At 47.9% G+C, this 12,732-nt stretch overlaps 1 protein-coding gene across 6 annotated transcripts in view; it reads left to right on the top strand.

Annotated features, from left to right (window-relative positions):
• Nucleotides 1-12,732, top strand: part of LOC100771856 (core histone macro-H2A.1) — a 58,716-nt gene that overhangs the window by 24,547 nt on the left and 21,437 nt on the right. For 3 of the 6 annotated variants that reach the window (XM_035443001.1, XM_027409757.2, XM_027409754.2), the window contains exons 3-5: nt 3,361-3,467; nt 3,823-4,020; nt 11,476-11,586. In XM_035443001.1, coding sequence (XP_035298892.1) covers nt 3,361-3,467; nt 3,823-4,020; nt 11,476-11,586 — 416 coding nt within the window. The remainder of the gene's footprint in view (nt 1-3,360; nt 3,468-3,822; nt 4,021-11,475; nt 11,587-12,732) is intronic. The other 3 variants (XM_027409758.2, XM_035443002.1, XM_027409756.2) reach the window with 1 other exon arrangement.

Here is a 12,732-nt window from a genome sequence, read left to right as displayed (position 1 = left end):
CCATTTTTCACATACCAGCTTTCCGCCCAGGTCAGCGGCCCACACAGCTCAGGGCTCATCTTCACCTCTACCATTTCCCTGCACAGAGAATCAAGGACAGTTTTAGAAACAAAACACACAAACATTCAAAAAACCCAGAGAGATCACACCTCTCCTTCACCCCACCTCTGCCTGGGAAGGCCTTCTGCTGGCACTCCTGCAAGAACAGGAAACAGGCTTCTTCTCCAGAAACTGCTCCCACATGATTTGCTTGTCGTGGGGCGGGCTTAAGTATTTAATGAAACAGTCCACCACTGGAGGCACCTGTATGTTGCCTGTTTTTAACAAGGAGCAGGTAAGGCATCCTTAGCACATTAGGGTCAGCGGACTGTAACCTACCAGCTGCTGTCTGCATGCTCTGGCTCCAGACACTGATGGCTGTTCCTTCCCATAGCCCCAGAGAAGGTGAAGAGGCTGAAGAGGGGCGTTGCTGGAGGCTGGAAGCTTTTACAGGTGGGCCGCACAGATCCATGATGCCAAAGGCCCCTCTAAGCCTTCCTCAGTGCTGAGTTCCAGCCCTGGGACTGCTCCAGTGGGCTCTTCTCTCTGCCTTGACTGCCAGAGCCTGCTTTTGCGGGGCCTCGGGCACCCGCTTGGCTAACGTTTGAGCTGTGGCCTCGCAGGTGTGCCACCTACGCCACGTCTGAGGCTCTTCTGGACCACAAGCAGGCATTTAGCACCCATGACCCCTGCATCCTGAAGCACTACAGGTACCTTTTTGGTTTGACAGTTATAGGAACTTTCAGGACAGTGGTTCCCTCAGCACTGAGAAACTGCTGTACTGAGGTTATGGAGAACAGCCCTGTAGGCTAAGGTGGAAAAGGTGTAAGCCTCTCTCCAGTTAGTGCCTGCAGGTACTGGCCAGTCTCCCTGCCTCACACTGCAGCTCTCCTGTGCATGAAGCCCAGGTCCGGTACGCTCTAGAGTTCTGGCCTGTGCAGCCTTGTGTTGCTCTCCTTCCTGCTGGTCAGACAGGAACCTCAGTGCCTTTGCATTCCTTCTCAAACACAGGGCTGTTTGTCTCTGTGTAATGCCTGCACAAAATGATTTGCTGGATTTAGGGAAGGTGACCAGCCGTCCCAAGTATGACTGATTTCCCTTCCCCTACCCCTCGGTCATTATGAAGTGTTCATGAGCAGTCAAGCACACTCTCGTCTTTACACGTAAGTAGCGGATTTTTGCATGGGGCTTAGTTGTTAACCTCGAAAATAGACACCATCTCAACTATAGTGGTGCGCACACCAGTCTAGTTCTCAGGTGACTGGGGCAGGAAGAGTCGCAGGTTTGAGGCTAGCCTGGCTTCCTAGTAAGTCTGAGACCAAAGTCAGATCATGTCTCAAAGCAAGCACAGTAGACAACCCTGAGTACTGTGAGTTTCAGGCTTGGTTTTCCACATAGCTACCAGTTTATCTCTACCTGTTCCAGGATGTGTCCAGGCACTGGCTTTGTCAGGGTTATCCAGAGCGTACACTATAACTGGAATATTAGGCCTTGTTTAGTGCCAGCAGAGGTGGCACAGAAGGGCATCACAGGCAGAGTGGGCATGGGCACCAGGTGATACATTCTGGAACAGTCTGCACGTCCCACAAAGACAGTGAGGACTCACCGAGGAAACTGCCCAGGTTGCCAGGGGAACCGTATTGCTGAGCAGGGAGTTGCAAGGGGTCTCGTGCCAGTGGGCACTCCCAGTGCCATTGGTAATAGCGGAAGATCTGTCTGTTTGCCCCATGAGACTGCAGGAAAACAGACTTGGTAAGGTTAGACTCAGCCTCACTGTCTGGTTTTATTCCCGTCATGATTTTTTGTTTACAAAACGCTGAAGAAAAGTGTTATGTTATTCTTAATCGACAAGTAACGGTCTACATACTGAAGATTCAACGCTGCTTTGTGTGTGCATACTTAGTAGGGAAGTAGATTAATCTGGTTCACATACTTGCCCCTCATATTCCTGTGTTTAGGTTTGGTGAACATTTAAAATATGTGTTAGTGATACATTTCTGGGCACATCATTAAAACTTCCCTTAAAATATAACTGAATCTTTGTACCCTTTGACCATCCTTTCCCCTTTCACCGCACCCCAGCCCCAACTTCTAAATTAAGCTTCTTGAGATCTTAGTAAGCTCTTACAGTATGTATCTTTCTGTGCCTGGCTTATTTCATTTAGACATGTCACTCGAGGTCTGTAAAGTGCAGGTCCTTACATGTTACAAAGGACAGGGTTTCTTGGAAAGAGGGACTCTGACCATATGCAGATTTAACAGTTCACTGTGCTCTCAAGACGACATCAAGATGCTCCATTCCTAAATACTTCAGCATGAGTTTCCTTGTTTATTTTTATTTTTCACTTCATGTATATGGATGTTTGCCTGGATGTTTATATTTGCATGCAGTACAAGCAGAGGCCAAAGATGATGGCAGACCCAGGAGTTATAGGTGGTCGTGAGCTGCCATGTGGGTGCTGGGAACTGAACCCAGGTCCTCTGGAAGAGCAGCCAGTGCTCTTAACTGCTGAGCTGTCTCCAGCCACATCATAAATTTCTTAAGAACAAGAGTGTTCCCTTCAGATTGGCCATGCTACTGTCCAGTTCAAGAAAGATAATTCCTGGGCTGTGACTCCCATGTTCAGATCCCTTCACGTGTCTCCAGAGGACATGGCTTTGGAGGATCCCCTCAAAGTAACACATTGCAGTGGGTTCTGTCTCTAGTGTTTTTTTCAGCCTGTAGTAACCCCACCCTTTTGTTTTATATTACTGTGACATTGACTTTAGGAGCCTAGTCACAGCTTCCTGACTGCAAATCCAAATGTGTAGATACTCTTCTTTGATTCAAGCATCAAAGGTCTCTCAAACACCGTCCATATCAAACTCCCTCCCCTTGAATTCTACAGACAGGTGATGCATTAGCAAAAGTGCAGCTAGTTTGTCCTTCTGGCCCCACTGCTACCCACATGCCGTTGCCTCACCCACTCCAAGCACCCCTCGAGGGCAGCTGTCTGGGAAATGGGAGCCAGAGCTGGGTTTCTATCTGAGTCCCACCACGTGCTTACTCAGTGGCCTGCCCTCCAATGGTCTCTATCCCTCCCCAGCCTCTCCATTTTCAAAACAAAAGGTGGACCTTTAATCCTGCCCATCTTTCCTATTAAACCTGCCAGGCTTCTCCAGAAGTACTGCCTGCAAAACATACCTGTAGCTTCCCACCTTGGCTAGCTGCTTCCTTAAGTAGCCACTTCCTGTGTCCATTCCTGCCTCATGAATGGGGGTACAGGGGCATGTGGGCTCTCTAATGCCCTGAAATAACATGTGCTCTTCTCTGCCCTACAGCTGAGATCCTGGAGCTGGCTGGTAATGCAGCAAGAGACAACAAGAAGGGACGGGTCACTCCCCGGCACATCCTGTTAGCTGTGGCCAACGATGAGGAGCTGAACCAGGTACGGGGCTCTCCAGTTTGTCCCCAAGCAAGCTAGCATACACTCAGACTACACAGGAGAGGCTGTGGTGGCTGGCAAGACCTCAAGCAGCTTCCTGTCTGTTGGGGCTTCACTGGGAGTAGGGTAGGGAGATGACAAGGGTGCTCAGCTGTCCTGGGAGAAATGGTAGTGTAAACTGAAAGCAAGGGAGGACTCAAGACTCCTCCCTGGGCTGTCCTTCTGGCTGCCACAGAGATAGAGCTGAACCAGCTCAGAGAGCACTACGTATGAGCAGTGTTGGCCTATAGAGTCAGGAAGGGCACTCCTGGAGCAGGGTGGTCCAGCTTACCACCTGTGCCTTTGGTTTTCCTGCAAGCTGCTAAAAGGAGTCACCATAGCCAGTGGGGGTGTGTTGCCGAATATCCATCCTGAGTTGCTAGCGAAGAAGCGAGGATCCAAGGGAAAGTTGGAAGCCATCATCACTCCTCCACCAGCCAAAAAGGCCAAGTCTCCATCCCAGAAGAAACCGGTGGCTAAGAAAACAGGAGGCAAGAAGGGGGCCCGGAAGTCTAAGGTATGGGATCCGGCAGGAGTGTGTGGTTGGGGTAAACGAGGTCACAGGGGACCTCCCAGCCCTTCTCAGAGCAGATCCCTACCCTGCTGTGGAAACAGAGACAGGAACACAAGTGAGTCCAAATCACCGGCTAGTCAAGAGTGTCTCACGGCACCTTGGGACTTGGGGATGGGTTGTAAGTGTTCAGGGAGCAGCTGGAGGTGGGTGGTAGCCCAGCCCCACACCTTCTGAAGCTGGTCTCCCACATGGGTGTGGGCCCATGGTAAGGTTTCCTTGTGCCAGGGATCAGCCCCCATACAGTTCTCAGAGGGGCCATCTGCCCACATGCATTGAGGCTGAGTTGTACAATGTCATTGTGTTGCTGTGGCAATGTGTCCTCCTTTGGGTGTCCTCTAGCAAGAGCACTCCAGACAGTTGTCTTTCAGAACACTTGGCTTTGGTCAAGAAAGGAAAGCAGTGTAGTTTTCAGGCAGATCCTCACAGACCTAGCCTCACCGGAAAGTAGTGTCCTAGATGCTGATCTGTGGAGAGGAAAGCTCTTGTTAGCATGACCTAGAGTTATTTTGATGGGAAAGTGCACACTATTCTAGAGCCTGGGTTAGCTGGGGAGAAGGTTCTGTGTCTCCTCACACACACCTGTGAGTGCAAACAGCACGCCATGATATCAAAATCAAAACAAACACCTTTCCAAGGCCCAGAATTGATCTGCACACTGGAAAGAGAAACCTGACCTTGAAGAGCAGCCAGTATTTCCGGATCCTTTCACCCACCTTGTTCAGGAGCCCTGCAGGAGGAGGGGCAGGCAGGGCAGGGACTTCACAGACTGTTCCTCATTCGTTTCTGCTAACTAAAGTGAGCAGATTGGCAGGTTCCCTTCCCCCTCCTTCTATTTGGAGTTGGGAGAAAGGGCAGGGCAGAGGAAACAGGACAAGTGCCAGGGTGGCCCTTTGAAATGTTAGAAACACAGAGAAGCAAAGCCTGCTCTCCCTTGAAAATGGACCCCAGGGGCCTGACTGCTACAACAAGGCCCTGGAATTAGGGCCTGGCACCAGAAGGATGGAACCATATGTTGAACTTGGCCCTTGCCCTCAAGTTTTGTGCCCTCAAGTTTTGTGCACTCAAGTTTTGTGCACTCAAGTTGTAGGTCCTGAACACATCTTGAGATGCCAGGGCCTAGAGCAGCCCTGACAGAACACTGCTCCCCTTGACCCTAGTCTTCTGTGTATGTTTTGTCCAGTGATTTCCTAAACTTTCCAGCTTACTAAACATGAGGAATCTGTTCTTCGTGGAGTGTGAGTGAGTGTACCTGTATGTATGAGTCTCTCTCTCTCTGTGTGTGTGTGTGTGTGTGTGTGTGTGTGTGTGTGTGTGTGTGTGTGTGTGTGTGTGTATGTATGAGTGTATTTGCATGTGTGTGGCATGTGGTGTGTGTGTGTGTTGTGTGTGTGTGTGTGTGTGTGTGTGTGTGTGTGTGTGTGTGTGTGCATGTGTGTGGTGTGTGTGTGTGTGGTGTGTGTGTGTGTGTGTGTGTGTGTGTGTGTGTGTGTGTGTGTGTGTGTGTGTGTGTGTGTGTGTGTTGCTCCAGTCCCTAGTAGCTATGTTTCTAATAACCATATGTCAATAATCACTTGAACACTCAACTTTTCCCTTGATTACTAAAGCAGGGAGCCTGTGATGGTGGTCTGTTTTTCTTCCACACAATAAAACACATTGTCTGCTTACTGTACCAGTACTTGGCTAACATTAAACCCTGGGGGAAGCTGAAATTGGAACCGTGAACAGCTAATTTTCAAAACATTTGTTTAATGTAAATTGTGTCAGCTCCCAGCAACAGTGGAGGACCTGGCGTCTCCATGTTGCCATGGCACATTCTGAAAATCACCTTTCCGGGGGCCTATGTGGAGCATTCCACCTTAGGGACATGATGAAACACTTGCACTGAAAGGTAGTTGGTATTTTTCAAGTGTCAACACTTGAAGTCCAAATCATAATTTCCTCCCTCAATTCTATATAATTTGAAGGTTTTGAAAATCTCCAGTGTGACAGTCAAGTCAGCAATGGTGGGAACAGTCAGACAGAAAACCCCACAACTAGAGTCCAGAGCTCTGGCTGTGCCCAAGGCTCTTCCTACTTGGGTGGCCTCAGGCAAGTCTGCTCCCTCTCTGCCTCGGTCTGCCCTAGCCCATAAAATGACAGGGTCTGTTACAGCCCTACAATCCAGTGACTCTGGGGATATTGCATAATATATTTTTGTACAGGTAATGTGTGTAAGTTTGGAGGCAGAAATTAAAAAGATCTTGCTCCCATCACAGTCTGTAACGAATTATTAACTTACTTTTCAGAAAGTCTATGTATATAAAAACATGTAGGTATAGCAACCCCTTCTATCCTAGATGTTTAAAATGTTAAGTCACATAACCACAGTTTTGGTAACATAGCTTAGTGTCAAAAGTGGAAGGCCTAGGGTCTGTGACCTGGCTGCGTTCTGATTATGCCATTTGTGTGTTCTTGGTGAGTCCCTTATGTAAGTGCCCAGTTTTCCATCTATGAAGTGAAGCTACAACACAGGGAACTTGGAAGGCTCCAAAGAGCATTCGTGCAAAGCACTTGGGACAGTCTGTGTCATGGCAGGAGCTGCAGCTGCCCTGACCTGTTTCATTCTCAGATCTACCCGTTCCCTACGTTCCCTATGTGAAGACCCACCCCCCCTCAGAGTGATGAAGGTGTGCAAAAGGCCGGGCTGATTTTGGCGAGCGCCTCTTTTCTGAGGAATAAAGTACAGATTAAGTGATTAATGGTCTGTTAGGGCAGTGGTTCTCAACATGTGGGAGTCATATATCAGATATTTACCTTACAATTTATAACAGTAGCAAAATTACAGTTATGAAGTAGCAATTTTATGGTTCCAGATCACCACAATGTGAGGAACTGTGTTAAAGGATCATAGCATTAGGAAGGTTGAAAACCACTATGTTAAGGGGTATCAAAGAAGGGACTTGGTTCTTAGAATTTGCCACCCTGACACGTAACCAGAGGCTTTTCTGTCCTGCCAAGCCCTGCAGCCATTTCTAAATAACCACTCAGAGACTTAATATTAATTAGAAACATTTAGCCAATGGCTCAGGCTTATTACTGGCTAGCTCTTATATTTAAATTAACCCATTTCTACTAATCTTCGTATCACCATGTAGCCTGTGGCTTATCGGTGGTGCTCTGGCATGTTACTCCTTGGTTGATTGCTGGCATCTCTCAGACTCCTCCCGTCTTCTCCTATGTCTCTGCTTGGATCTTCTGCCTGGCTCTATCCTGCCTTGCCATAGTCCAAAGCATCTTTATTTATCCATGAGAGCAACACCTATTCACAGTGAACAGAAAGATAGCCCACATCACTGACAGTTTGCTGACCTTTGCCAGATGGAGAGAAGATGTGGCATAGGTGAACTTGGCTGATGGGTCTACCCCCATCTTATTCAATCCTGAGTTCAACAGAATCTTAAATGTGACTCCAGACTGACTCTGGCCCTGCTATGCTTTTTCAAAACAACCCTGTGCATGCATGTCCAATATACAGCACTTTTGCATAAATATAAAAATGTAAGATTCTGAAAATCTTAGTCATCTGAGTAACATGGGGTTGCTTAGATCTTTCTCCCAAGCTTCTGTCAGAAAAGGGTCTAATACCTTATATCACCACTTTTTGAAAGAAGAGGCATTTTCCTTCTGTAATTACAGCCAGTAAGCTACACTTAAACACAGTTACAGTCTGACTGCAGTGGCTTTTTGCATGCAGACAGCAGGGCTGACCTTAAGTTCCCTGGGGAGGTGGACGGTTCTCTGTGCTGCACTTGACTGGCTGCTCTCATTCAGTCAGGCCTTCTCAGCCTCAGTTGCATTTCCAAGTGTGACGTCTTAAGGGAAGGCAACAGTCTTCAGTTTGCCCCTGTCACACAGCTAGTGGAGCCAGAATTCAGTGCAGAATACACAAGTTACATAGTACCCCTTGTGCATCCTGTGGTCACGGGCCCACTTCTTGGCAGGAGTCCTGCTGTTCTGATGGTAGAGGACTGATGGCAAAGCCATCCACTGCGGGGTAACACAGCCCCACAGCCGTAACAGACCACTGCTGAAAGCCACCAGCATCATTGCAACTCAAGTCTCTGGTTACACTGGTGACTGCTGGCTTGCATGGCATGTGGAAACTAAGATGCTTCTCCATGGAAACACACTCTGACAGTGGATGACTGACACCTGTCCACAGACACACACTCTGACAGTGGATGACTGACATCTGTCCACAGACACACACTCTGACAGTGGATGACTGACACCTGTCCACAGACACACACTCTGACAGTGGATGACTGACATCTGTCCACAGACACACACTCTGACAGTGGATGACTGACACCTGTCCACAGACACACACTCTGACAGTGGATGACTGACACCTGTCCACAGACACACACTCTGACAGTGGATGACTGACACCTGTCCACAGACACACACTCTGACAGTGGATGACTGACACCTGTCCACAGAAACACACTCTGACAGTGGATGACTGACACCTGTCCACAGACACACACTCTGACAGTGGATGACTGACACCTGTCCACAAGACACTCTGACAGTGGATGACTGACACCTGTCCACAAGAAACACTCTGACAGTGGATGACTGACACCTGTCCACAGAAACACACTCTGACAGTGGATGACTGACACCTGTCCACAGACACACACTCTGACAGTGGATGACTGACACCTGTCCATAAGAAACACTCTGACAGTGGATGACTGACACCTGTCCATGAGACCGTCTCACTACTTACAAGGCAGTGTGCTCCCTGTCTGCTTAACCCCCGGGCGACACCTGCATCCCATTCCTGGCCATGGACTGAGCAATCCCTTTATGAGTGATGCTGTGATGTCGAGACTAGCGGTGTTCAAGGTTTTGCTTCCATACCTCCTAAGAGAGTCTTCAAAAAGCTTTGTGCACATACATTTAAAATCCATAGACTCTTCATAAGAAATTAAAGTTTTTTTGTCTGACTGTCTGTCTGTCTGTCTGTCTATCTACCTATCTATGGTTAATTGTTTATTTGCATTCGGTAAAGTCAGCTACCCAGTACAAATTCACAACAAAGCAGTTTACTAACATTGGAAAATTTGCATGTTTTAACTTACCTTCCTTTCACTTACCCTACAGAGTTTAACTCTAACATAGTATGCTATTATAGTGTGTGCGTGCGTGCGTGCGTGCGTGCGTGCGTGCGTGCCTGTGCTGTGTGTGTGCGTGTGTCACCATTTGAGGACAGAAGTCAGAAGACAACCTCTTGGATACAGGTCTCTCCTCACACCTTTACACAGGTGCTGGGGCTCGAGCTTAGTTCACCAGGCTTATTTGGTTCATGCCTTCATCTGCTGAGCCATTTCACTGGCTTCATATGATGTCTTTATGCCCAGTGTTTTAGTAACATTTGTAGCAGAACACTGGATATTTCAATTCATTTGAAATAGTTCTTGTGATCTTTCACTAAATGATGTGCCTTTTCCAGTGTACATCACCTAATAATATACATCTAATCAAACCAACAAATGCATTCTAGGTTTTAGAGAAAACAAATTTTATTGGAAAAGCATCTTGTAGTAGAATGATTTCCTCCCCAGTTGGTTCAAGGGCCCTAAGATGTATGAATTGCTAAGATGAGACAAAGATCAGCATCCTGTTCTGTAGTGGGAGCAGTAAATACCTGGACAGTCTTGCTCCCCAGAACGATGAGTTGGAGAGGCTTGTTACAGCAACAACGCTCGGTCCTCTTTTCTCCTGCTACGGATGGTCAGGTTCGCAGTCTCCCATCAGCTAATGGACTTAGATTTACAAATGAGTTATGGAGACAGTGTAGAGTTCTTCGGCACCCACCCCTCACCAGACTTCCCTGTTGTTGGCATGCCACACTCAGGCTGAGTAGTGGCTGACGTTGGTACATTGCCGTTAACCAAATGCTGGCAGTGCGCTTTTCACTGGTCTCCAGCTATTAGGTCAGGTGTTTTTTTAGCTTTGTGGAAGGCTTGGAACTGAAAACAGTGGACACGTGAATGGCTTTGTGGCCTTTGCTTTCCTTGTTCTCAAAGTGTGTCACCGAAGGCTATGGCTCCCTTCCCTCGGTCACTTGGCTCCCTTCCATGAGTCAGGACAGATAAGTTTGAAGTATTTGGAAAATGAACCTGTGAGAATCTGAATATACCTCAGCGGGCTCCTTTTCCTGATAAAGTGCTTTTGTCTGGTCTCAAAACCCTGGAGCTGTGGCTTTAGTTCATTTAGTTTAAGGAAGGTCAGCCATGTCATTGCCAAAGCAGTCTTCACTGCTAAAGCAGTCGGCAAAATTAGATGTTTTTTTTCCTAATGCAAGGGAAGCTGCGAGTACAGCAGTGATTATGGATTTGAATTGTAAACAGATACGTGGCTAGGACTCGGGCCTTGCCCTGGGCTCACTGTCCAAGACCACCCTTCTGGAGAGCAGAGCCGAGTGTGATGCCCCTCCGCCATCACCTAGGCAGGTGTCTGCCACTGAGCTATGCCTCAGCCACGCCCTGATTTTCCTCTAGATCAGTGTACTCTGATGATCTGGGGGAAGGGAAAAGAAAAAGGTGAACTGTCTAATTAGAAGTCACCGCCATTCCCACTGCCCTCATCTCATAAAATATCCGGACATAGACAATCTACAAGTAAGCTAAACAATCATTTTATTAGTTTTCATCCCTAAAATATGTCCCCAGAGCTGCATGTCTTTTTACTTGGGCAGTGAAAGGAGAGGGCTCTGAGGGGGGACTGAGGGTAGAAGGGGTATGTTAGGAAGCTGAGAACAGAGGGACCTGCACCTCTGGAAGTTCCTCGGGAACTCTAGGGCACACACATTTAAGTTTGCATGATGCTGGGGAGTGTGTTCAAGTGTGGCTCTATGGGGACGGGACACAGCAGTCTCCACTACTGTCACCCCAAAGCAGTTTGTTTTAAGGCACCATCTCACACAGCTTGCTAAGAACTCAACTGTGTAGCCCAGGTTGCCTGAAACTAATGGCAGTCCTCCTGCCTCAGCCTTGTGAGCACTGGGTTGTAAGGGTGAGTCTCGAGCAGAAATATCTAAAAGGGGGTTACCTAAAAACTATTAGTGAAGAGATATTACTTTGAATTTATGAAGTGACTCTATCCTAAATTATTTACTATTTAGGTTTGCTCTTAAGAGTTTTTTCAAGGCTACAAGTAACAAAAATACAAATTAAATTTGTTTCATAAAACTCTGGGCTCTCAAAATAAGTCATAGTCTCCACTGTGGGGCATGCCAGTGATTTTATTTCCTGTGTCCTCTGAATTGGTAATGGGTGAGACCTGGGGAAAGACAGTTGTGTGGCCCCTGCCTGATGGTCCATGTTCTAACTGTTTGATTTGTACAAGAAGAAGCAGGGAGAAGTCAGCAAAGCGGCCAGCGCAGACAGTACAACAGAGGGCACGCCTGCAGATGGCTTTACCGTCCTCTCCACCAAGAGCCTCTTCCTCGGCCAGAAGGTAGGCAGACACTGCTCAGTCTGCTCCAGGGCCCCGGGAGAGCAGGCACAGCTCAGAGGGTATACAGACCAGGGAGTGGGGGATGGCTTTGGAAGTAGCCCCAGGGAGGTGTGAATGCTGCCAGAATCACCAGGCTGGGTCAGGAGATTCTGGCAGGTTCTGGGGAGGGGAGATGGTAGTGAAAGAAGACAGACCACTCCTACTGGCAGACAGGACCTTGGGCTCAGCCTAGGGAAGGAGGTGTGTCTCTGGAACAGGATGGTTATCGGGTACATGGGTTGTGCTGGGGAGAGATCTTATCTACCAGTTCTGGTGGGCACTGGTCTGATCCAGGGAGCTGGGTGTTTTTAGACACACTAACAGGTGTACCAGGGGATTCTTCACCGACCCACCAGGCGACTCCTCGAACCAGTTGTTTGTTTTAACCATGGGCAATATATTTTCAGCCGCCCCAGTGATGCAGCTTTGCCAGGACGCCATGGTTTTGTAAAAGTTGATTCACTTTTATTGAAAATAAAAATGATGCAAAGGCTTTTAAGACCTGAAAACGAGAGTTGATTAAAAGAGGGGTGGGAATTGTCTCAATTTTTAAAAAACATGTTTTAAAAAAACCTTTAAGGCCTGAATCTGACCTTACTGGTCAGTTTGCTGGGTGTAAATGGGTTTAGAAGCTGCATCATTTTTAGGTCCTCACTGTCAGTTTTATTTTGCATCACAATGACATCGTTTTCTTGCTCACTCATTGCCAGTTGTCCCCAACCCTTCCCTTTTCTGTCACTAATTGCACTCAGGCTCTCATGATGCAATTCCTGCGGTGACTGTTCCTGAACCTAACCATGGCTGTTTGCGTTCTATAACCATTTTATGTATTTTTTGTGTGCATTTTTCTGAAGCAGCAGGTCTAGTTGTCATCTTAAGGTCTGGGGCTTTGAAAGTTTAACTTCTGCTCCTCTCTGGAGGCCAACACTGGGGGTCCACACCTTTAACAGGTCCTGTCACATTGATGTGTGAAATCCCCTGCTGGTCTCCTTCCCTAAGGAAATGATTAGCCAGGGCTGGGAGGCCTAGTGAGCAGGTAGCAACTGCTTAGTGTCTAGGGACCCCCACCTTCTCACCCATCCCTTAGTCACCCCCACTCTGGCCTCC

Source organism: Cricetulus griseus, chromosome 3 (assembly GCF_003668045.3).
Source record: "Cricetulus griseus strain 17A/GY chromosome 3, alternate assembly CriGri-PICRH-1.0, whole genome shotgun sequence".
Taxonomy (NCBI): domain Eukaryota; kingdom Metazoa; phylum Chordata; class Mammalia; order Rodentia; family Cricetidae; genus Cricetulus; species Cricetulus griseus.
Note: the sequence above shows the minus strand (reverse complement) of the source record. Positions and strands in the feature narration are given on the sequence as shown.